The sequence below is a fragment of the Vulpes vulpes genome, chromosome 7, assembly GCF_048418805.1.
Source record: "Vulpes vulpes isolate BD-2025 chromosome 7, VulVul3, whole genome shotgun sequence".
Lineage (NCBI taxonomy): Eukaryota > Metazoa > Chordata > Mammalia > Carnivora > Canidae > Vulpes > Vulpes vulpes.
The window spans coordinates 120,284,621-120,310,537 of record NC_132786.1 but is presented as its reverse complement, the minus strand read 5'-3'; the positions used below and the strand labels follow the sequence as shown (position 1 = coordinate 120,310,537).

The 25,917-nt window shown below is 40.6% G+C and overlaps 1 protein-coding gene across 1 annotated transcript in view; it reads right to left on the bottom strand.

Annotated features, from left to right (window-relative positions):
• The window catches only part of TES (testin LIM domain protein), a 47,035-nt gene that overhangs the window by 4,498 nt on the left and 16,620 nt on the right, over positions 1 to 25,917 (bottom strand). The window contains exons 2-6 of the mRNA XM_072764846.1: positions 17,726 to 17,811; positions 5,632 to 5,884; positions 4,354 to 4,689; positions 2,681 to 2,896; positions 2,100 to 2,258 (exon numbers count right to left, since the gene is read on the bottom strand). Coding sequence (XP_072620947.1) covers positions 2,100 to 2,258; positions 2,681 to 2,896; positions 4,354 to 4,689; positions 5,632 to 5,884; positions 17,726 to 17,811 — 1,050 coding nt within the window. The remainder of the gene's footprint in view (positions 1 to 2,099; positions 2,259 to 2,680; positions 2,897 to 4,353; positions 4,690 to 5,631; positions 5,885 to 17,725; positions 17,812 to 25,917) is intronic.

Here is a 25,917-nt window from a genome sequence, read left to right as displayed (position 1 = left end):
CCAATCTTCAAAATTCATGACATCATTTAGTATGTGGCACGGATAACTCTTTTTGTTATTAGCTGGCTTATTCAGGCAATGGAGAGAGTTGTTCATTTTAATTTAAAAAAAAAGGACAATGGTACATCTTACTGAGAAAGTAAATTTTCTAAAAGAAATCAGGCACTTTATATTATAGCTAAATAATTTAAGGACTCTGTTTTTATAATCTCTCTGGTTACTTCTCTTTATGGGTTAGTTACAATGTAATGAAGAGAAGCTTATAACAGTTAAGTAAAGCAGCTTCATCTGTTTAAAGCTTTATCCGGTAAATGCTGATTATCTACTGTGCAGTTCTAGTAACTAGAAAATAAAGCAGACAGGTTTCTCCAGAATTTGCATCCAAGTCCTTGAGACCTACTCCTTGAGACCTCTGCAATAAAATACACGCTATGATAACCCTCTTCCTTTAGGGAAACTGTAGCAACAACATGCAGAGAAGCAGTTTTTTGCTAAATTAAGTACCAGGCCACATGGTGACTCATTATCCTTTTCCCAGGTATAAGGAAGGTCCACGTTGACCCCAAAGTAAATGAGAAATATTAGAACTCGAATAAGTCACTTGAACATTTCCTAAAGGCAGATGTTGAGGGCATGGAAATAAAAAGGCAAGCCCTATCCACCAGCTGTTTATAGTCTAAGGGAGGAGACCGAGGGGTCGTATTAATTAGACACAGGTGTGCCCCCTGGGAACACAGAGGGGCACCCTCACCAGAGGAAAAGGAGTGGAGTTTGGGACAAAAAAAAATCAAGACAAGGGTTCTAAAAGAAGCCTACACTGAGTCTGGGGACAGGTAGAGGCAGAGTCAGGTGAGATGGAATAGGAGGATGCCTCAGACAAAGGAGTTAGTACGACTAGGAGACTGAGAACGGTGCATAAGCTAGAAAATGAGAAAATGAGAATAAGTTGTTGAACATGACTTAGGTCGGATAAGTAGTAGAAGGGGCTGAACGGGCAAGAAGGGGCTGGATCTGTGAAGCAAAGGCTTAGTGACTAGGTTTGCATTTCAGAAAGATGATCTTCCATCATCACGGAAGGTGGCTTCGGACAAGACGGACAACAGAAGTGAGGACACCTAATTCGAGGTCACTACAATAATCCAAATGACAAAGAAATAAAGGTCTGAAGTAGTCATAACTGTGAGGACCTGAGATTTACTGATGAGGTACAATTGACAGAAAATGACATATTGTACTCAGGTACTCAGGGAAAGCATAAAGGTTAAAAACTGGCACTGGCATCAAAACTACTTACCTTATTTCTGTAGTATCCCACTCCTAGAAGGATACGTCATTTTATTTCTTAGCCAGGAGTCTGCTTTACTTGATAGCTCATGGGAACTTTAGTACGTATCTTCCTTATAAAGAAGTAAATGTCTATCATTTTAACGTCCTCTGGATTAAGAGTTTTACTATATATGGTCAACTTTCTTTATCTACCTTTATCTCAATTACTTATCTGTTGGCCATCACACAATAGCAGCTCTGTATAAGCAGAGGAGAGCCAAGAAAAAATATATACTCTCACATTAAAGATTTAAATGTTTGGCTGATGCAAAGAAATCTAAATACACGGGTCAAATTTTGTTATACTCCATCAACTCAACGAGGGTTTAAAGAAATAGCCATTGTACAATCTCCAGGTTAAAAAAAAGAAGAAGCCACAGTGGGGGACTCTAGGAACATGAACAGAAACCATAAACACTCAAACAGAGCTAAAGAATACAAACAGCTCCTAAAAATATTAATGTAAATGGACTCTGATCTGTAGGATGGGAACCAATCAATCTTGTTCCCATTAAAGAACTTTTTCCAGTGGGGATGTGATTACTAAGTAGCACTTACAATCTGTAGTGTAAACTGTACAGATGGAAATCTTGAGGTGGCTCATAGTCAATGCATGTATTATTTTTGAATTACCTGGATTTTAATACCCTATGGTAGGAGTCATGCTTCCTACTTAAGCGTTGTACTTTCTGTTTCTCATTGGCTTAAATGAAGCCATTAAAATCAAGTCCTAAAGTAGGTCGAGGCGACCATAACCCTACAGTGCTTCTTACCACAGCATGATTCTTCACGTAGCAGGGCTTGCACACCGGCTTGTCATTGACCATCACATATATTTCCCCAGCTAGGATGTTGTCACAGTCAAAGCAGCAGAAGTGTTTCAAATGCCAATTTTGGTTTTCTGCCTGGGTGTACTCATTGCTGAATATTAACTGGGAAGAGGGCAAAAATAAGATGAATCACGTATCTTCCTTTTTTTTTTTTTTTTGCTACAAATGACAAAGCTAGGTTCTTTAGGCCAAATGGGGATTTAGATCCACAAGTACTACAACCTACTTTTCTGGGCTCAAAGTCTGAAAATAACCTAGTGCTTAAACTCAGGTTATATTTAGTTTACCAAATCAATCTTTTATGTTTCTGGACAGTCTTTCATTAGTCAACATAACTAACGTGGACACTCCGAATGACTAAAGTCAAGTTTTTTTCCACTCAACTCCTCTGTGTGTAAATAAAGAGACTGATGCTTGGTTAATTCATGTTGCTTTTGCACTAAGCATGGCCTGGCGAGGATGGTAAGGGGACTGACTCTACGGGAGCACAAGGAGCCTGCCTGCGGTGGCCGCAGAGGACATACCTCATCGCAGCCAGCACATCGTGGTTTCTCACTGTCACAGTAATGTCTGCCACAGTATAGCTTTCCATTCTTCCAGAAATAAATCATGTCGACCAGGAGTTCGTGGCAGGTGCTGCAGACGAAACAAGCTGGGTGCCACAGCTTATCATAGCCGGCCCTTTCAGCGTAGATGGCTGGGTCACCCTCCTTCATACTCTGTTTGCAGCAGTAGCAAGACTGAAAGGGAAGCCATCCAAAACAATATGTCATCGTAAGACTGGCATTTCTCATCATCAGTGTAGTTGGAATTCAGAGAAACAACGTCCAAGAGAAAGAACTCCTACTAAAATTAGTAATTTGTCCACAGAGACAATAAGGTGTCAGTATTTCTGGGAAGTGGAATTTCTTAGCTTTCTCCAGGCTTTTCAAACCTAATTCTTGTGCCCTGGTGGTAACACTGAGCACTATTTCCTGAATTAAAGTTACCTATGGGGGGATCCCTGGGTGGCACAGCAGTTTAGCGCCTGCCTTTGGCCCAGGGCGCAATCCTGGAGACCCAGGATCCAATCCCACGTCGGGCTCCCGGTGCATGGAGCCTGCTTCTCCCTCTGCCTATGTCTCTGCCTCTCTTTCTCTCTCTCTCTCTCTCTCTCTGTGTGACTATCATAAATAAATAAAATTTAAAAAAACAACAAAAAAAAAAACTTTAAAGTTACCTATGGAAAAAGGGCAACACCAATTTTCCCCACAATTTTTAAGTGGTTCTTTCAAAATGATTATATTAGAGCTTATTAGTACCTTTTCTCTTTTTTTAATAGGACCAAGCCTTATTGGTTAATGTGTTAATCATATCTATGAGATACTAAGTTTCATCTGTATCACAATTCTCTTTTACTTTCAAGGCTTAAGAAAAAAAATACTTTAATTCCCTAAGACAGATTTTTTTTAAAAATAAGATCGACTATATAGCTGACCCTGGAACAACACAGGGGTTAGGGGTGCTAACCTCACAAGCAATCAAAAATCTACATTTAATTTCTGACTTTCTCAAACTTAACTACTAATAGTCTACTATTGACCTGAATTGTCAATTAACACATATTTTGTATGTTATTTCTTTTATACACTGAATTCTTACAATAAAGCAAGCTAGAGAAAAATTATTATTAAGAGAATCATATGGAAGGAAAATACATTTATAGTACTAGACTATTAATAAAAAAATCTGCATAAGTAGATCTGCACAGTTCAAACTCATGTTTTTCAGGATCAACGGTATATCCACATAAATTTAAATTATGAATTTTAGGCATGTTCTCACAAGCAAAACTGAACTAACCTAAGCATGTATTATTATTGTTTATGGGAAGAGATAAACAATTAACACCAAAATTATGTTTAGAAACAGATTCTAGATTAGTTATATTGTTTTCTAGATTAGTTACCAATGCTGACTATCATGTATACATAAAACTGACAATTGTCCTTGGCAACATACAGTCAGAAAATTTGGCTTTAGACAGAGGTTTCAAACATGATGACTCACTGAAAGAAACCTAAACTGATTTTTAACTTATTTCCTTCACCCACTCCTTTTGGAAAGGGAGGAATGGCCCTCCTCAAAAATGTTCAAAGAAAGGGAGGGAACCTGTAAAATACACCAATTGTACCAACACCATGACCTCTGCACTTACATACTGAGTTCTTTTGTGTTCAGCCGACTTGTCCTCCATGGCCCCCACGGCTGCTGCGGTGCTTCTGTCCCCACCAGGGATGTACATTCGGTTGGTGCTTTGAGCATCCATCTCACGGGGAAGTTTGACATCACCTACTCCCAGAGCTTCGCTCTTGTATTTCTTCACAAACTGTTCCATCTCTTTCACCTCTTTGGGAGACAACTCATGGCACTTTGAAGGGTCCTGGTCATGTGCAGGGAGCTGCTTTGCCAGCTGTTTCTTTCGGTACTGGGCCCCCTCTGAGCCTGCCACTGGCTGCTTCTCCTTGGGCAGCATCTGCATGTACTGCCTGGCCTGAACCACAAGGAGACCACTGTTAACCAGGAGATGCCTTGGCCATCAGACAAGCAGTATTTTATAACACTCATCAGAAGCAAATTACTTAAGAAAGAAGTGGGTCTTATCCATTTGTAAGTCTTTATAAAATATATATCTTGAGAGGGTAACACAATCAAAAAAGATATAGGAAAGATACATTTTTTTCCATGAAATTTTAACAAGTTTATAAAAAGTTTATGAAAAGATTTTGGTTACTAATGTATACTTGTGCTAAATATACAAATGTATAATTGCAAGAGAACACAAATTTTTAGAAGGCATGTTTAAATGTTTAGAATTGCCTATGGATCAGCAGCATTTTTATCATTATATAAAAAGATATTGTAAGATTCACTTGAATGATTTAACTAATCTTAAAAAGACTTCCAAATGCCCTATATAGTTGTTATAAAAGTAAAAGGAGTTTGACACAAAATTGTTTATTTTTTTGCCTTACATAGTAAAATGCACTGTTGAATATTTTTTTACTTCTAAAAGAGAGTGCCAGAAATTCTACTTTTTCAGATATTCTTTGCTATCTTCAGAGAAATCTTCTCAAGAGTAAGATAGAAACCTAAAAAATTTGTATGTATCTAGTAACTGTTAGGTTAAAACATGTTTTTCATCTAATTAAGAATGTCAGACTATTCCCTCAAAAATTCCCTACTACATCTAGGGGATTATATAATTATATATAGGAAATTATATCTAATTTACTACTATATCTAAGTAGTCAGGAAAATTATATGAGGTATCTAATTTTACTTTCAAAAACCAACAGGAGTTGGAAGTCAAAGTAATGGCAACTCCACAAAAATAATTGACTTGATTGACATTGACTAGGTCACTAAAGGATTGCACTAAGTAAGTAGGCCCCAAACTTTAACAAAGAGATTGCCCTTCCCCCTTATTACTTACCAATGCCTGATTCTGGACAGGCGGAGCCCATTCATAGGTAACAGTATTGATGGAGACATTCTTCTTGGCAGCAACTGGATTGGTCAGTATCATGACATTGCGTTTATACATGGGAATTCCATCTGATTTTAGCTTTGCAATCAGGGTGGTATATTTGGTGTCTTCAAAAAGTTTTCCCACTTTTCGATCCTCTTCATTGCTCAAGAGGACATCATGCTCTTCTTGGCCACACTTGCAGTTACGACATATTTTTCTATAATTTTGGAAATAAGTAGGCGATAATTAATTATACTTAATCAATAAGTAAGTATACTCATACATTTATAGTTTATAAAATACTTTTACACACATTCCATATAATGGAAAGGCAAGCTATTGGTCACGGGGATGCCAAGTAGCTATCCATAAATTTAAGCAAAGAAACATAAAAATGTACCTTCATGTTAGAAGACTTTTAGAACGTTACGTCTTAATTAAAAAGTATGTACTCAAGGAGCCATATCTGAGCAAAACCTCATCTGGTGTTCCTCATTTTCTTAAATTGAGAAGTAAATAAAATCACCAAAACACTATCACAGCAAGAGGTTTCATATTTTATTGCTTGGTGACATTTTATAGCCAATACCCGTTTTTTGGTTTTTGTTTTTTTTAAGTGAGAGGGAAGTTGATATGACTTTTCTGATAAAGGACTATAATCCTAGATGTAGCTTTAGCGTTCCTCATTTTCTTTTTGGTACCCTTGCTAATTTCCTTTCTCATTTCCTGTTTCCTTTCTTTTTTCTCTCTTCCTTTTATTTCTTCAAACACTCAGTGACCACCTACTATGTGCTTTCATATGTGTAAAAACCAGATAGATGAAAGTCTCTGGACTTTCAGAGAAATGAAATGAAAGATACCACTAAATGAAAGACACTGCCCCCTTTCCCCAATCTGGTCTAGCAGGTAATCATTTCTTCATGCAACGTATATGAGTGCCCATGTGCTAAGCAATGTACTTAGCTTATATAGTTGTAGTACTTAGCCTTACAGCAATGTACTTAGAGTGCTACAGCCTATAATTGCATTTGTGATAGGAAAGAAAGGTACAGGATACTTTGAGAGAGTAATTTTGACTTGGAAATGGTGAGGAAAGGACTCCATAAAAATACCACTCCATAAGAAAGTTAACATTTAGGTTGAGATGTGAAGGATGATGAAACAAGTATGAAATGCCTGTGTGTGTGTGTGTGTGTGTGTGTGTGTGTGTGTGTGTGTATTTGAGATGGGGTAAAGAAATAGAGAAGAGAAAAGCCTCCAAACATTAGGCAGAAAGAGTATTTGTGGTGGTCTTGAATTAGGAAAGAGCTTGTATCCCATGATCAGAGAAGGCTGGTAGGACTGCAGTGAGGTAAATAAATAGGGAATGACAAGGTTGGAGAGGTAGGCAGGCATGAGATCATGCAGGGACTTGGACACATTATTAAAGGACTGGGCTTTCACTAGAAGAATAAGCCAGAGGCACCGAAGGCCTCTGGGTAATGGAATAACACAATTAGATCTATCATTCTCAAAAACTGTACTCTATAATGTGAGGCGGGATCAGGGGCAGACATAAGTGGAAGGAGGGACCAATTAACATGTCAATAGTGTATCCAGTTTGCAAAGTAACTGAAATCCTGCTATTATTTCACAAGTGGAATTTAAATCTTGTCTAGTTATTGTTGTGGTCTAGGTTAACAAGTGTTATAGCTTGGACTAGGGTATTTAACAGTGGAGATGAAAAGAAAAGAACAGATTTAAGATCTCCTTCAAAGTAAAACTGACTAAACTTTGTGGTTGATTTGGATGTAGTGATGGTAAAGGGAAGGGCAAATCTGTCAAAAAATGAACCTAGCTTTCCAGGATGCGTAAGCTGGTAGAAGGAGTGTGACTTATTGAGAGTAATTGTAAAAGAATGACAGATCTGAGGTAACTTGGGGGGGGGGGTGTTGATGAAAGTTCTCCAAAATTCAACTACTGAAAAGTTTGAAATTCCCATAAAACAGGATACATATATCAAGTAGATTGTAGGATATGTAGATCTCATGTTAAAAACATATTTTCATGTAGAAAATATAAATCTGGGAGTTGGGAAATGACACATTTGCATAAAATTGAACAGATCACTTTCACATCTTGGGCAAGAATACAGAGAAAAGGTGAGGACTCAGGGAAGGGGTCTGGCAGAGAAGCAGAAGCTGGAAAAGGGAAAGAGGAAAACAGACAAGTGGAGAGACTTTGTGGTGCTCAAAACAGAAACTGGAAGTAAATAAAGGGCAACGACAGTATGTAAATCAGAGGGAGGAGTCTGAGAGTTTACAAACACACTCTAACATCCTTACATTGTTCAGGAAGATACTGAAGATATAGATTAACATTATAGTTTTGAACCATGCATGTTAAACTAGCTAGACAACTAAAGAAGGAAATATTGCATATAATTTCTAAACTTGTAGAGAGAAAATGGGATGACGATATAAAATGCAAATAATTAAAGAGAAGGCAAGAAGAGAGGAGAAAAAAGAAAGAAGACTGAGACATGTAGAAAGCACAAATTAAGATGGTTAATATAATCCAAATATACCAATAGTCACAACAAATGGACTCAATGCTCCAGTTAAAAGACAAAGGATTTCAGGCTGAATAACACAAAATCAAACCATATGCTACTTGGAAGAACACTTGAAATTTAAGGACACAGAAAGGATGAAAGTGTAAGGATGCAAAAAAGATATTTCAGGTATTCCAACCTTGATACCTATATTAATGTCATACACTTTGGACTTTAATGAGTATTAAAGAGAATCACTACACAGCGACAGAAGTTTAAAATCATCTCTATAATGTAACAAATATAAAATTAATATTGCCTAATAACCTAACCTTAAAATATATAAGCAAAAATACCAGAAATTTAAGTAATAGACAAACTCATTATGGTAACACTAAAAAATTAGAAATAAAGATTTGGATAACACAATAATAATCCTGATCAAGCAGACACATAAAAAAAATATCCTATCTAGTGACCGGAGAACACTTCTTTTTGTGAACATTTGAAACACTTCAGAAAAACGAACATATACCGATAGATCAGCTCTCAAGAAATGCCCAAGGAATCACCATCAACCACATTAACCTGAATATAATGTTAGAAATCAACAGCAAAAAAGTAACTAGAAAGTACTTTTGAAAGACTCCTAAGAAATTCAATATTAAAACAATCACAATAGAAATTAAAAACAAATGATATTTTAAGGAAAAAAGAAAGGAAAGCTATGACTTCTTGAAATGCAGAACACAACTAAAGGAGAAAAGGTAGAGCTAACGTGCTCAAGTTAGAAAGATGAGAGAATAAAACTAAGAAGGTCAACTCAGAAAGTTAGGAAACGTGCAGAATAAGCCTAAAGAACATGGAAGGAAGATGAAGATAACAGCAGAAACTAATAAAACAACTGTCTGCTTCTCATAAGATGCAGGGGGAAAAAACATTCAATACATCTTAACATCTCTTGTGACTACATTTTGCATAGTAGTTTTAGCTCCAGAAGGAAACTAGACAGAATTTTAAGAAGGGTTTCTGGGAAAAAAAGCTCATACTCAACATACATCATACTTAGTGCATTCGCAAGAGAGCAACCTTGCCATCACTTCACTCATACAGTCTTGTGGGTACTAATCAGAGCTGTAAGAAAAATCAAAGAAATTGAAATTTTAAGGATTCATCAGAAAGGAAGAAACGAAACCATTGTTAGTCACAGATGCTATGGATCATATAAAAATGTATTAATATCAGTAAGAGTTTACGAAGTTTTCTGGATTTAAAATTAATAAAATTAGATTTCTCTGCATCACTAAATTAGGAAAAAAGCAGCCAAAAATTCTTAAGTGAATCTCTTCGCCAGATAACAAATTATTAAATAATTATAGATTTTTATGTCTTATTTTCTTAGGTGAGGTATGCAAACTAAAAATATTAGATTCAACTCGTGCAGTCCCAGAGAGAGAGATAGAGTCAGAGATAAGCGGGGTGGGGAGGCAAACTAATTTCCTTGTGCACACACTGCTCACAAATCTTTATTTGGTAAGAATTTGCTGAAGCGTTTGCATATTCTAGTTCAGCTATAAAAGACTCTTGCATCTGGTTATCTCATACTCCCACCCAGTGGAAAGGAGCACATTAATCTACCACATTACGTTCTTCATTCTTGTTCTTCAGTTAACAAAAACAATATAATTATTCATAAAACAATCACAATGCTTTTGGGTTAAGTGAAAATCATACCGTTCTGAGGGGAATCTGGCTCCTTAGGGATGGGAATTTAGTTCTTAATATAGATAAACAGAGGCTTAGATGGCTGTGACCTATGGCATTGATCCTAATAATTAGTGAAGTGACTGACTATAAAGACAGAGAAGTAATAATGTTACAGGGATCTGTGATGAAGGATACGGACTTCCTTTGGAAATGTTTCTTATCCAGTTCTACACCAGAACAACATGTACACCATAAAATAAGGGGAGTCAGATTTTAGAATCTGAAAGATTTTAGAATGTGAAATAAAGTCTGCTCATTTCTAAAGCATGAACTATGATGAGCTGTAGTTACAGATTAAAATATGACCCTTTAAAATATGCCTTATATTCTATATATGTAGAATAGTTACACATTTACTACGGAAGTATTATATATAAGAAGGTCTACTGGGCAGCCCAGGTGGCTCAGAGGTTTAGCGCCGCCTTCAGCCCAGGGCCTGATCCTAGAGACCAGGGATCGAGTCCCACAGTGAGCTCCCTACATGGAGCCTGCTTCTCCCTCTGCCTGTGTCTCTGCATCTCTCTCTCTCTGTGTCTCTCATGAATAAATAAATAAAATCTTAAAAAAAAAAAGTTAAAAAAATAAGGTCTACTGACCAATGATAGAAGAGCCATCTCTATACTTTTTCTTTCTTATTATTTGTCTTGGCTATTCTTGGAAGATTTACATTCTGAGAATATCCATTCTCCCCACCCACCCCTTCACCCACCCAACATACCCTTATTAAGCAAGCAAAATTAGGCTAAAACAATATAACAATAGCAGTGGTGATGAGGGAAAAAGTAGTTTTGAGTTTTCTAAGTGGGAAAACCTATGACCGATTCATGATAGCTTTGAAAACCATAACTACATTAAATATGTATCATCTGCATCCTCGCCGCAATGTGGGGGCACGAAGGAAGAACACTTGGCAGGAATGTGACTCGAGGGGTGGGATGGTTCTTTCAGTTTGAGTTGTCATCACGAAGCAGCTGGAGTGACCACATCCCTTCCAGACCCATTACCCCAGAGCTCCATTTCTAAAATAAAAAGGGATAGCTACAAACCACAGTTTATGAAAGAAACCTATAAAATCTGGGCCAGGTGCCAAGAGCTACCCATTATAGAAATCTATGCTATTTACTACTTAAACCTATGCTATTTACTAGTTCAAAAAATTGTTTTAAATAATTTGGAGGAGGGTTAGGCTACAGTGTTTTACATTTCAATCACCCATATTTAAATTGGAAAGTTTTATCTTTAGAAATATCTTTTAAGAACTTTTATTTTTTTAAATATTTATTTCTTTGAAAGAGAGAGAGAGAGCACACAAGCAGGGAGGGGGACAGAGGGAGAGAGAATCTCCAGCAGAATGCACTGAGCACTGAGCGCAGTGTGGGGCTCGAGCTCACAACCCCAAGAAATCAGGAGTCTGACACTTACCTGACTAGGCCACCCAGGCACCCTTTTAAAAGAACTTTTAAAGTCATTAGGAAAATATTCAATAAGTTTATCAAAAGGAAAATTTTGTTGAGGAGTTGGGAGAGAAAAGGGTATTGTTATCCTGGTATCCAAGAAAAGGCATGAGAAGGAGTAGGACATTTATCACATAGTTCATTTCAGCCTAAAATAACTCAGATTCCATCCTTTTTAAGAAAATCAAGAACTTTAAAATTGATTTTTATGCCAACCTAAAACAAAACAAAAATAATGGCACAGGTGAGCACAGTACCCACATGCTGGGGCTATACTATTGATGACATATGCAAATTGCTTGTTTACTACGTTCATATGAGCTATACCAATTTGATAGCAGTTTATGAGGGAGTTATAAGTCAGTTGCCATAACTCTAAATCTTCAAACCTGTTCTTCCTATCGAGCACTTCTCAAATTCTCCATAGGGTGTTAATAAAATTTACGTGCTGGGGGGCACCTGGCTGGCTTGGTAAGTTGAACGTCTGCCTTCACCTCAGGTCATGATTCCCAACATCCTGGGATCTGGTCCTGGGATCTAACCCTGCATCGGGCTCCCTGCTCAGTTGGAAGCCTGCTTCTCCTTCTCCCTCTCCCTCTGCTAACTCCCCCTGCTGTGCTCTCTTGCTCTGTCAAGTAAATAAAGAAAATCTTAAAAAAAAAAAAAAAAAAAAAAGAAAGTAACATTGGGAAAGAAAGAAAAGTGAATTCAGAATTAAATTTATTTAAAAGCGTCTTTTTAAAATCACTTTTTAAAAAATACGCAAATGTCATCTGATAGATTGGGAAGCTCTAAAGTGTTTGTTGGGGGTGGGGGGAGTAGGGTTATTGTACTAAAAAAAAGTTCTTTGTACAAAAAAGTTTAGTATGTTAACACATACACACGTAAAGGTTAATGTGCATGACAAATCTGAACTGTATACTCACATTTTTACATTACAACTTTGGATTTCTTTTTTTTTTAAAGATTTTATTTATTTATTTATTCATGAGAGAGAGAGAGAGAGGCAGAAACACACGCAGAGGGAGAAACAGGCTCCATGTAGGCAGCCTGATGTGGGACTCGATCCCAGATCCCGGATCACGTCCTGGGCCAAAGGCAGACGCTCAACCTCTGAGCCACCCAGGCATCCCTCAACTTTGGATTTCTTGAGTTAAAACCAGGAGAGGGTGTGGCAAAATTTATCAAAAGCATTGTTTCAGAAAAATACACAGATTGCAGTTTCAAGCTGAAAGCAGTCAAGAAACTTTCATCTCCCTCCCCCCCCAAGAGAAATTATTTTTGTATCACTATTTGCAAAAAATGTTATTTTTACAAGGCAAGTAGTAGCAACTAGAGTGCTCTGACATGCTGCCAGCATTCACAGTGATTTAAAGGTATGGTCATAGCATTGCTACAAACCATATTTTAAAAGGGCTGGAAGCTGCCCTTTTATAACAGAGATATACTTATATGGACTTAAGCATGGGCCTCTGTTACAGGATTTCACACAAGGATTAATCCATTTATGGTGGGAAACTTTTAGTTTTCGCCAGCCCTAAACCAATCAGAAATTCTCTGAACCGATGTAGGCTATATTCAAGTAACACTTTTCTTACAAAGGCTATTGTTTTAGGAGAAGGATTTATCGAAGATAAAAGACTAATTCTATTACTTATATGATTAATAATCTATGATTCCAGTGATATTACCATACTTTCAATATGAAATGATGGACTATAAACTCCAAATCTTGGGTTTGTGTCTTAACATCTCATAAATATTTGTGAGCTCTATATAATACTTGGAAGTGCATCCAGATAGGACCTCTTATTTATTAAGTATCAGGCATCTTCAAACCTTTTATTTTTCTCTAGTCTTGTAATTATTGATGCAGTGAAGAGAGAGTGTGCTCACATTTAAATCATCATTGTCCACAAAGACGTAGATGTCACAAAAAGCACCGCCCTGTAGAGAAGACAACCTGGTGCAGTCCAAAGGTCACTGATCATGACCGTGCGAACATGGGCCCTCGTTTCTGTCTTGCCTTGTAGAAGGTGGGTGATGGGGAAGGTTTTGGCAAGCTTTGGGTCCAAGTTCCAGCTCTGCCAGCGATAAGCCATGCCCTTGGTAAGTCATTTAACCTCCCTAAATCTTTGATTTCTCATCTATAAAACGGGAATACTATTGCTTACCTCAAAAGAGTATTATGAAGATTAGTTACAATCAGGTACAGAAGGAGCTGTGGTAAGCAGAATTCTAGGATGGCCCCTCTAACCTGGTCCCTCCAGTGTTACCCCCATTATTTTCTTACTGTATGTGACAAAAGATTGTCCAGGTGTGTCAAATCTAATCACGTGAGCCCTTGAAAAAAATAAATTTTTTTCTGGCTGGGAGAAGGGGAAGTTGGAGAGATTTAAGGCATAGAAGGGATTCTAAGTGTTGTTGACTTTGAAGACAGGTGGCCATGTGCCAAGGAATGTGGGTGGCTTCTAGAAGCCAGAACAGCCCCTGACTGACAGCCAGCAAAGAAACAGGGACAACCTACAACCACAAGGAAATGAAGGAAATGAATTCTACTAACATCACAAATGAGTCGAGAAGCAAATTTTAACCCCGTTTTCCAGATTAGAGCCCAACCTGGCCAAAACCAGAGTTCAGCCTTTTGAAATCTTAAGCAGAGAATCCAGCTGAGCCGGCCGGCCTTGAGTTCTGGCTTAAAGCGTAAATGGAATCAATTAATAAGTGTAGTTTTAATCTCCCAAATTTATAGTAACTTCATTATTTAGCGATAGAAGATCATTACAGGTGCTTACTAGTGTACAACACATAGGAAATTTCATAAGTTATATTTCTTACTGATATCTAAAAAGCTCAAACAAGCTATTTTAACTTCCTTGAGTTTTAGGTCTTTGATCTATAAAATGAGGTCTGACTAGCTAAGTTCCAAGTTCCACTCTAAGCTTCCATGAGCCTAAGAATTCATTTTGTTTCTGACAACTGTTGTGACACACCTTGAACAGGCAGTCACGCCTGCTGGATCTCTTCCATTCACTCTCAGATCTATTCTGTACCCATCTGCACGGTACCCTGGACCATGGTCTAGGAGGCTGGCCCCAAGGACTGCAGCAGTGGGCTACCTTGCCCCTAGCAATGGAAGATGCCAGCAGGAAATCGCAGTGATGAACAGCGAGGTCTGAGGATTTATTTCCTGGTTTCCTACAAGTGTACAAGGTGCTAAGGCCAAAAATGACCCCTTCCTTTACTTGGGGAAGCAGGGAAGAAGGTGCCAAGGACTGAATTGTGTCTCTCCCCCTCAAATCTGCATGTTGAAGTCCTAACCCTTGGCATGACTATATTTGTAGATAGAGTTCTTAGGAGGTAAAGTTAAATGAGGTCATAAGAGTAGGGACCTAATCTTATAGGACTGGTGGCCTTCTAAGAAGAGGAGGAGAGATCTTTCTCTCTCTCTCCATATGCATGCACAGAGAAAAGGATATGTGAGGACACAGAGAAGGTGGCTGTCTGCAAACCAGGAAGTGGTTTCTCACCAGAACCCAACCGTGCTCTGATACTGAACCTCTTGGGCGTCTAGCCTCCAGAACTAGAAGACAATACATTTCTATTGTCTCCGCCACCATCTATGGTATTTTGCTATGGAAGCCCAAGCTGACTAATACAGGGCGCAAGGAAGAAGAGTTCTCAGGGAGTGATGCTTGAACTCAAGATCTGAAAAATACGAAGGACTTTTTGTTTCACGATAGTAAGATGGAGGGTCTTTCCAGCTAAAGGAAACATACCAAAAAACCACAGGCATTTCAGGGACCAGCACGTACCTCAGCAGTTGAAGCACAGCGTGCTTAGAAGGGAAGTAGGAGAGGAGACTAGACAAGCAAGCAGGAATAGATGTTGAGGTTTTAAGCCAAAGACTTTGCCCAAAGGATCCAGCCCAGTGGGAAAGCAACGAAAGTTCTTAAGCTACTGGGAAGTACACGATAGCATCCATTTTCAAGACCATCCTATAGCTGCCTGGAAGTCAGACTGCAAAAGAGCAGAGAATAAGTTAGCTCTGATTTTCACCATGTACCCCATGAAGCCCTAAGAGTCCTAGAAATCAAGGGTTACCGTGAAGATGGAAGAGCAAGCTAAGTGGACAGGATCCTGGGACTCTATGCCCCCTGCAATCACAGCAGTTCTATGGCCCTAGACTCGACCTGGAATCTTCATTATGTTCAGGACAACCAGCCTAGCATTGAAAGTGGCTCATCTGGAGGTCCAAGGCACCTGCCCTCCAGCCTTCCATCTGTGGTGAAAAGTCAGGGAATTATCAAGAATTCTGAGAGAGAAATGTGTCCGGATTCATGCCAGGAAGAAGACGGAATTACTAAGCAACACCATCTGGACGAACTGTATAAACCCAAGCTAGGCTGGAGGCTGTGGCAAAACCCTCGGCTTTTATGGCTCTTTACAGATTCTCAGAGCATATCAAGATAAGCAAATGGAAAAATTAAAATAAAGAAATGATTTTCATGCCACAGAAATCCACTCTTCTCTGACATTTTTATCTGAAAGTCCTAGATTATAGTGATCCGCAATAGAAAAACAACATATCAGAAACAAGAATCACTGTAAACTAACTTCTGCTTTGGAGGGACGATGCTATCGCTTAAGAATGAGCTTTTAAAGATCTCATTAGCAGCTTCTGGCAACTGTAGTCAACCTAAAGGGATTATTTTGATTGCACAATACGAGCCTTGCCCAGCAGAGGGCAGCCCAACTCTCCACACAGCCCACGGAGAGCGCGGCTCAGGGGTGTGCTGATTAGGGCTGAAATACTCTAATCCAGAAATCTCTTTTGCGTCTAGTGACTTTACCTTTGAAAAACACGACAGACATGCTGCCTAAGGGCCCTGTCCCTTGGAAAAGTGGCAGAGGGAAGAGCCATGGAAGTCCTGTAATCCAAAAACTCCCTGGACCACTTTAGCTCCCTACAAATAAGAGCTGTTATGTACCATCATTTCTCAGTGAGGTTTGAGCTGGGGTTTCTGTTGCCTTTACTATTTAAAATAACTGTCTGTGTTTCCTAAAACTTGTTAAATCAAACCACTTTCAAAAGAGCCTGATATCTCAAATTGTATTTGTTTATATTCTCCTTTAACTTACATTGTACACAGTCCCAAGAGCTGATGACATTTTTTTATTCTAGAGAGTTTTCTATGGAAATATGCAGTACGGAGTGGTTCTCAAGTGAGATTTATTCTAAAAAGGCAAGTGCCATCCTAATAATCTACAGTTGATAACTTTTTTCCTTCCAACAGTAATGTGCTGATTCTTACTTTGAACAGACTTATGAACTATCATTATAGTCCTTGACAGCCACTAATGAACAACATTTGTATTCTTCATAAGAACAAGTTTAAAATACCGATTTTTAGGTTTATGTGACATACTATCACTTTAAAATATGTAAATTGTAGGGACTCCTGGGTGGTTCAATGATTAAGTATCTGCCTTGGGCTCAGGGCATGGTCTTGTAGTCCCAGGATCAAGTCCTACATCAGGCTTCCCTCGAGGAGCCTGCTTCTCCCTCTACCTATGTCTCTGCTTCTCTCTCTCTGTATCTCTCATGAATAAATAAATAAGATCTTTAAAAAAATTAAAAAAAAATAAATATGTAAATTGTAAAAAATAAAAATAAAAAATAAAATATGTAAATAAGATCTATATAAAATTCACACTTTTGTTTATTTTCCAAACTCACATTTTTGATCCACTAACATTTGTCTGCCATATACATGCACTTGATTCAAGCCAAGACAATGGCAATCAATTATTATTTTTTAAATTTAAGTGTTTCAAAGTTTTTCGGTAGTAAATTTAGAGCTGAAAATTTTGAAGAGCCCTTGTATTCAAGTCTACATCCTGACAACTGGTAAATGAATGCTTAATTAACCATATTTATTGCTTATCGCAAATACACAGATAAGATGTGCAAAGTTACCAATTTCTAAGAAAATAATAACTATAATCAGGAGTCATAGAAGATCACCCTAAACTTATTTGCCACTCAGAAAAGAGACATATTCAGTATTCTAGACTTGTAGGAAATCTGAGGGGCCTTGAATGAACCATTCAAAATATAGCTACTATGGTCCAATTATCTCAGTCACAACTTAATGATGGGAAACAGAATAGATTTATTTTTCATTCATTTCTTAGAAAAGAGTATGACAGGTGTACAACTTAGCCACCAAGCTAGAGAATCTGCAGGAGACCCCCACTGTCTGAGAAGGCAGTGTCGTGGTTGTAGTTTTTAAAACATTACCTCCAAAAGTGTAGTTCGAATCCTTCACATTTTTCTTTGCATTTTAAACAGGGAGCTCCAAATCCTTGCTCATGACCTAAGCCCATCTGTTAAGGAGAAAACAATGTGTGTTATAACAGTTATAAGAGATCTTAAAAATTCGATAAGTTACCCTTCTAATTCCACTTACCGCTCCTGTTGATATGACTTTCAAACAACTCTTTTATGAGTCTCACAATGTTTGGTTAATGATGACACTCAGCTATGGATAGGAGGACTGGAAGTACCTACACAACATACCTTTAATTCTTTTTTCATGAAAAGCACCAGAATACAACTGTGTAGAAGACTACAAATGCTGTAAAAGTTGCAAAAAGTCATGACTGTATCTTTTTGGCAACTATACACCGTGTATACGAGAGGAACAGGGAGCAGTCAGAGAGCCAGGGCTTGGAAAGCAAGTCTGCCCCCAAATGACATATTTTACAGCAAACAAGGAATACGGAAAAGATTTTAGGACTTATGATAAAAATAATATTATTGCATTTTATTATGTATTGTTCATTTATTTTATTAACTTATAATCCATTTTATTACTTATAATACCATATTTATCATATTCAAAATATTATTTACTGTAAGTATAATAAGAGCAACAACGAATATATATTGAATGCCGGGAACAGAAGTAAGCACTTAGGGGCAGCCCGGGTGGCTCAGTGGTTTAATGCCACCTTTGACTCAGGGCGTGGTCCTGGAGACCCGGGATCGGGATCGAGTCCCTCATTGGGCTCCCTGCATGGAGCCTGCTTCTCCTTCTGCCTGTGTCTCTGCCTCTCTCTCTCTCTCTCTCTCTCTCTCTCTCTCATGAATAAATAAATAAATAAAAATAAAAATAAAAGAAGTAGGCACTTCACTGAAATCTTATAAAATCTCATAAAATGCTTATAAAGTAGGCAATATCCTTCTCTGTTTTAGGGATGACAACTGAAACTCAGAGAGGTTACAGAACTTGCTGGAGCTCAAAGTATAAGTAAACGGTAGAGAAGTGATCAGGGTCCTGGTCTTTCTGACCCTAAAGCCTGTGCTTTTATGCCTGCGGTGGGAATAGAGGGGATGCGCCATTGCCCTTAGTATAGCAAACTATTTTTTAACCCATATTAACAGTAATCCTTGGGAACTTGCTGAGACATGACTTAATAAACAGAAAAGGGGGGGGGGTGCAGATGAGGGAAGGCACAAGAAGGCAACGTAAGCTCTTGTTTCCCAACTTCTGATAAGAGAGTAAAGAAGGTCAGCCCCCTCGGTATCAGCACGTGGGCAAATCACCAGCGACGCGGCTACTCTATTTTAATTATCACATCGGTGACTGCTGACAAATCGTCACCACCTAGTAGTGTCTGAGCGAGAGTTGAAGCTGGCCAAACTACCGCTCCTCCCTTCTGTAGCTTTACCGAGTTGTGTTTTTGCCATGCCCTAAACCACACTGTTACTTGTTCCTTGAAAGATCAGTCTGTGCCCGGAAGTTTAGATAAAGCTCTTCCTTTTTTTTCTGAAGAAAATGACCACATCCTCTTACCACGACTAAGGTCTACCCAGCTGCTCAGGAGAGCCCACATTATTTTTAATAGACCATCTCAAGTATAGTCTCTGAAGGTGATAAAATCTGCCCAGTATCAACTAAACTTCAGCACTCTCGCCATGTCCCCACTGCCAATTTTAAAAACATTTTGAAATTGTATGACTTCAATACTAGGTGACACTTTTTCTTTTTTTTTTTCCAAGGAATCAAATGGTTCCCTTGCGACTGATGATCACAGCTCACAGTACAGAAATAAAGTGGAGTAAGCAGAAGAGAAACTGGTTATTGGAGTTTTCTGGGTTTTTTTGTTTTGTTTTGTTTTGTTTTAAGATTTTCTTTGAGAGAGAGGGAGTACAAGCAGGCGGGAAGAGCAGAGGAAGGGATCCCTGAGTGGCTCCCCAGGTTTAGCGCCTGCCTTCGGCCCGGGGCATGATCCCGGAGTCCCAGGATCTGGTCCCATGTCAGGCTCCCTGCATGGAGCCTGCTTCTCCCTCTGCCTGTGTCTCTGCCTCTCTTTCTCTCTGTGTCTCTCATGAATAAATAAATAAATAAAATCTTTAAAAAAAAAAAAAGAGCAGAGGAAGAGGGAGAAGCAGACTCCCCACTGAGCAGGGAGCCCACGGGCTGGATCCCAGGACCCCAGATCATGATCTGAGCCACCCAGGCGCCCCGGAGTTTTGTGATCTTTGTAAGGAATGTAATTAAAGAATTTTCTCCATTATGATACCCAGACTAACATGAATGGAAAATCTGAAAAAGTTTATTCTAAGTTCTTTCTAGCTTTCCATTGCAGGAGAGTTAACAATCCTGAATCCACCTGGTATATGGATTTCCTTCATAAGGCGTTCCATGCATTCCTAACAAACTCTGATCCCAAATGAAAATTAAGACATTATTAAGGCTTAATCATATCAGCTTAGCTTAAATCAGCTGCTTCTAAACTCATATAGAATTCACAGTAAGGAAAACACTTTATCTCATGACACAGATATGCACACACACATTAAGTCAAATGGCCACAAGTTCTTACCTGCCTTCAAATCTGAATCCCCTAGACGGAGCAACACCGGCCTTAATAAAATACTGCAAGCATATTGGAAAAATATCCCCTCATCCTCTAATTCTGAATGGAACTTGGAAGCTTCGCTAATTTAACTAGAACCCCAGTTCGTGGGCAGAGGCTTTACACTAAGGCCCAGTGCAGTGAGTTCACCGGCCGATACTGACGTTAGAGCTGGAAAGGGGCAAACTGTGTCTTTCCGACCGGCTTCTTCTCTTCTCAAGAGAGAGATGGCTCATCTACTAGGACGATGAAAACTGGAGATGTTTCACGAACGTGTCTTTTAAAGTGGCCCACGTATTCTTACTGCTGGTGTAAGAGGAACCTGAAACCACGCTCCTGGTCCCACAGCTAGTGCACAGCACGCCGCCCTGGGGTCCCCGCGCAGGCCTCCGCGGAGCACGCTCCAGGTGCAGCACCTGGAGCACCTGGAGCACCTGGAGCAGGCCCTCCGGCTCCCAAAGGTTTCCAGGCCCCTTTCCGCTTCGAGGGAAAGGACTGCGAGCCTCAGGTGGAGGTGACAGAGAGCGCAGGACACAGGACCAGGCTGTGAAGCCGTCAGGGGGGCCGGGAAGGCTCTTTTGAACAGATGGTGCTCGAACTGAGCTGCAAGGATGAGCAGCACCTGACTCAGCAGGGGGGCAGGGGGGGACCCCGAGGCCGGGGCTCAGAAGCAGGCATGCTGAGAGCGGGGACACCCAAGAGCACTCGAAAGGGGACAGGATCTGACTCGCAACAGGCTGAGCGGGGTTTGGTGTTTTGTTCTTGGACTCCTTTCTCTTCCTTTTCCCAAAGAAGGAATCATCTTCTGAGGACGAGACCCGTAAGGAAGAAGCACCTGGGAAAAAGCCAGGCAGGCAGTGGAGGGACCGGGTGGGGAAGGGGGAGCACCCCTGAAGCCTGCTAGTCCCCCAGGGGGGGTCTCAGGGCGACAAGGAGCCTGACGCTGGAGAATAGGGCTCTGCAGAAATCTCCAGGGCTTCCGTCCGGCCTCCCTCGGGCGCAGGGCAGGACACCGAGGCCAGCGGCCCTCCCGCCTTTCCAACATGCACCTTCATTTTCCCCAAATGCTCAGACGCAGGGACAAGGACGAGGGGACCCGACAGTATCACAGAGGGGGACCCGGTAGAGAGAGGGCACACTCCCCTGCGCTTCTGGTTAAAGATCAACAGAGCTATGAAGGGCCACCGAGTCTTCCAGGCCCAGGCCCCGTGGCACAGGCGGTCAGAGCTGGGCTGGGCGCGAACCTGCGGCCCGGGAGGGGTTCACGAGAGGCCGTGGCAGCGCTGGGGGCACAGCCATCCAGCTGAACCCCTGCCACCCAGCAGTGACGACCTCCAACCTACACGGCTGGCCGGCGAGCTCTTCTGCCCTATGCTTTACCCTCTTTGTCAGCCTCTGCTAGGATACAAGGCACCAGGCCACCGACAGCCAAGAACCGTGGGTCACACCCTGGTGGGGCCCCAGCGTGGCGCGCCCCCCCAGAGCGCCCTGTGCTCTCTGCTCCCCTTAAATCCGACCTGCGTGAAGACCCTGCACCACCCCCCTCCACCTGCGGTCCGTGCCTTCAGGAGTCCCAGGCGAACCCGGAGGCGGCCTTCACTCCATCATCAAAGGAGTCGCAGAGGCAGGGCTGCCCCCGCGCAGCCTCCGGGGCTCGGCCCGGGCCCCTCGGGCAGCGGTCCCAGGAGCTGGGATCCAAGGGTCCGGAGCTCCATCTGCCTGAGGGGCCCAGCCGACTTCTCCCTTCCTTCCCTGCCGCGTTCCGGATTCCCTGAGGAGCAGGACCCAGAGCCTCCCAGGTCTCTCCCCTCCCCGTTCTCGGCACAGGCTGCACCTTCCAGGTAGCATCCTCGTTCCTGCACGAGCCCTGGCCGGTACTCTTAGACACCCCGATCTTATAGGTTAGAGGGTGCCCAGGTGTCTGGGCTTAAGAATTCTTGGGGAGGGGTCAGAACAGGGAGGGAGGTATGTAATGATACCCACGGTGCGTGCAGGGGACCGCGCCGGGGAGCGGTGGAGGGGAAGGGGAGCCCAGAAAGCACGGGCTCCCCAGCTAAGGCAATCAGGCTGTGTAGAGGGTGAAGCCCAGCTCCCCAGACGAATGTGAACACCAAGACGAGGGCGCTCATAAGGAATACGCTGGGAGAAGGGGCGATACCGGCTGGGAAGGAAATGATCAAGACCTACGTGGGTGACCAGAGAACCGAGAGCACTGAAGGGAGTGAGGAACACGGTGGCCTGGTCCCAGGGTGTCACTTGCCAGGTCCAGTGATCTCAGAAGTCACTTTTCTTCTCTGGGCTTCTTCGTGTGGATAATGAAGGAATTGAGTTGGATCAACTCCAGCAGGGCTTTTAATTCTAAAATTATGACTGCAAATCGGGTTTCAGATGAACTTCATCTGACTTGGTTATTCGGCACGTCTTCTGCGCAACATTTAAGCACTAACTAGACAACAGTCATTTGAGGAAGATAATAGACTTGGCTCTTCTAGGTCAGACTCATTTGGAATTCAGTTTAGAAGAGGAGTTTATGAAGGAAATGAAAAATGTAAGTTCGGAGGAGGAAGACACAGTTCTGTTGCGTGTAATTATTTCAGCAGCAAATGTGATATGGTATTCCCTTCAGAGTCAACACTTGGTGCCTAAAAACACATGTTTTTCATAAGCACACAGGTCCCCAAACTCTCTACTTCGTATAATTTTAGCAACACATTCTGGCCAGCATCAATACAAGGATACGACAGATTAATTTTTCTTCTTCAGTCTCCAAAAAACCAGATCCTTTGGATTGACTATATTTGGAAAAACTACAGTCCGGCTTTAGGAATACCTATCGAAGTCCTTTGGGGGAAAAAAAAAGACTATAGTATTTATCCTGAAATACTAGTCCTAGACAAATAAGATTTTAAAACTATCCATAACATGACAGGCTCCAGATACTGAACTCACATTACCATGACCTGTGCCTCAAAACACCCCTTGTCCCCTGCTTATTCTAGGGTAAGAAATGGGAATGGAATCAATTTCTCCGCATTCATAATTTCAGGTAACCGGATAGGCTGGCAACATTTCAAGTGACCCTTCTGACCCAGGAAAGAGTATTGCTTGTCAGATACTTTAAAGAAAAAGAAAAGAAGGGTAGGGAACATCTGGTATTTCAAACATGGTCTGAGTTGATTTGGAGATAATTTGAGTCTGGAAGATATTATGCAGCATTCAGGGTGAGATCATCTGATTCATGCTGTTTTCATAACCAAATTTCCCTCTGGAGCAAAGAATCCTATGCGGTTACTAAACAAGCAAGGGTTACTAAGACGTCTTTCATCATTTTGGAATGAAGCAGACCAAGTTGGGTTACGTGAAACGTACCTACATTCCCTCTCTGTACACGGGCACGTTAGTTACCTACTTACCACCTATGTGTACCAACCCCTATTCACATTACACCCTTCAAGAAGCATTTTAGATCTCATTCATCCAAATGAATATTCTGAACAAAGGAATGACATTTCCAAAAAAATAATTCCTCTCGGCACATGGCTCTTTTAGGGATCTGATGTGATCTGGAAAGATCCCCCCCAACGTGAATCAATATATTTGATCCATCTGTGACACAAAAGTTTAAATTGTTCTAAGAGTTCTTGTTCATTGGCTGCTTCCCAATCTCTACTGAGATTTGCAGTATCCGCCCCCACCTCCCAGATAAAGGTTAGGTTACACAGAAAACCAGACTTAAATATAAAAACAGAGGCATCCTTCAACTTTCATAGAGTTTGGCAAATTTCTGAGATGTGAATACAAAGAAATAATTTATTATGATTAAGAGCTACTATTAATCATCTCTAATAAAACTGCTATATCTTTTTCTTTGCTTATAAGAACAAAAACTTTCCATCTGTCACTTAAGTTCAAGATACATAAGATGAAGAATGAAGAAAAAGTTGTCATCACCGCCCTGGTCACACAAACTGGGGCCCAGAGTCCTCCGCGTCCCTGCCCAGACATGCTTACGATGCTCCAAGGCTTGCCGGTCTCTCCTCTAAAAGCTATGTGGTTTATCCCCTCACCTCCACTCCACTTCTATCACGTTGACCTTGGACCACACTCTCCTAGGTGATCGCTCCCTTTGATGGCATTCTATCGCCACTCTCAAACTTATTTTAATAAAACCTAAAGCCAATCACAACAGTCCCCTCGTTAGATGCTTTTATGGAGTTCAATGAATTCCATGTGTCTTAGCATGGCTGAGAAGGTCCTTTCCAATCCATCTCTCTTGCTCCTTCCACTCCCTCCCTCACAAACCTCTGCTTCCCGGGAATATATTTTTTTTCCCTTTGTTGGATCTCATTCCCCTTCTCCTCCATCTGGCAAAATCCTACTTTCTATAGGCCCAGTTCAAACACCAGTGACTATGTGATTTCCTTCTTGAACTATTCTCAGAAAAGTGCTAAATTCACATCAGCTTTCAGTCCTCTTTTACTATGTGCTGATACACATCAGTTTATCCCATTAGACTACAGGTTTCTTGTTCATATTTGAATCCTAGCTTGCCGCAGAGCCTGAGCTTGACAGAAATGCTAGAAAGTTTTATTTATTTAATATTCATCTTAATAATCTATCTAATGGCCTTTGACATAGTACTTTTATCCCAGGAATCCCAACTGATTTTCAAAAGAAAAGAGAAGAGAAGAGAAGAGAAGAGAAGAGAAGAGAAGAGAAGAGAAGAGAAGAGAAGAGAAGAGAAGAGAAGAGAAGAGCTCTTGCAGGGGTGGTTATTGCCAGGCATGGTTCTAAGATTTCTACATGGATCATCTTATTTTATCCTCACAACAATCCTATGAAAGTCTCTGAGGTACTATTAGTTATCATCTATTTTCATCTAGATGAAGAAACTTGAGCGGAGAATTTTTAACTTGCCCCAGGTCAGCTGCATTGCAGAATGCCCATTCTTAACCATCAGTGCCTAAATGTAGGTCATGAACTTAGAAAGACCCTGGGTGCGATAAACATTTAGTAAATTAGTTTTTTAAAAATAGAAAGAAATAGAATTTTTAACTCGAGAACAATGATTATAGCTCAAGAATATAATAATCAATTAAGGGTCGTTAGTTGTCGATACCACTTACACAAAAGCAAATGGGAATAAAATCTTCACTGTAGATTCTAGGACTCATTTCCACATTCCTTCAGCTTTTCAGGGCTGGAAGTATAAAGCCAGAGCTCTACGTGAATCTGTATCATAAAATTCACTGTGAGCAAACAGACTGACATTCTTTTTGTTCACACACAGTAGTAAACCATCGCACAGATTATTGTGTTAGGAAAGAAAAGGAAACAAGTGATCTTTCAACCTAAATAGTCTATAATAAATTCTGTTCTGGGGGTACTTTGTCAATCTTCCTGGAACTTAAACAGATAACTCCTACTCTATCTGTCCCTGCGTTTCGTAAGGCAGTACCGGTATCAGGTAAGCAACCCAGAGACTGTCACCAAGGCAATCTGTCTTCTTCATTCAGTCTGAGATGTAATGGTGCAGCAGATTACCTAAGACATCCACACAACTTCAAT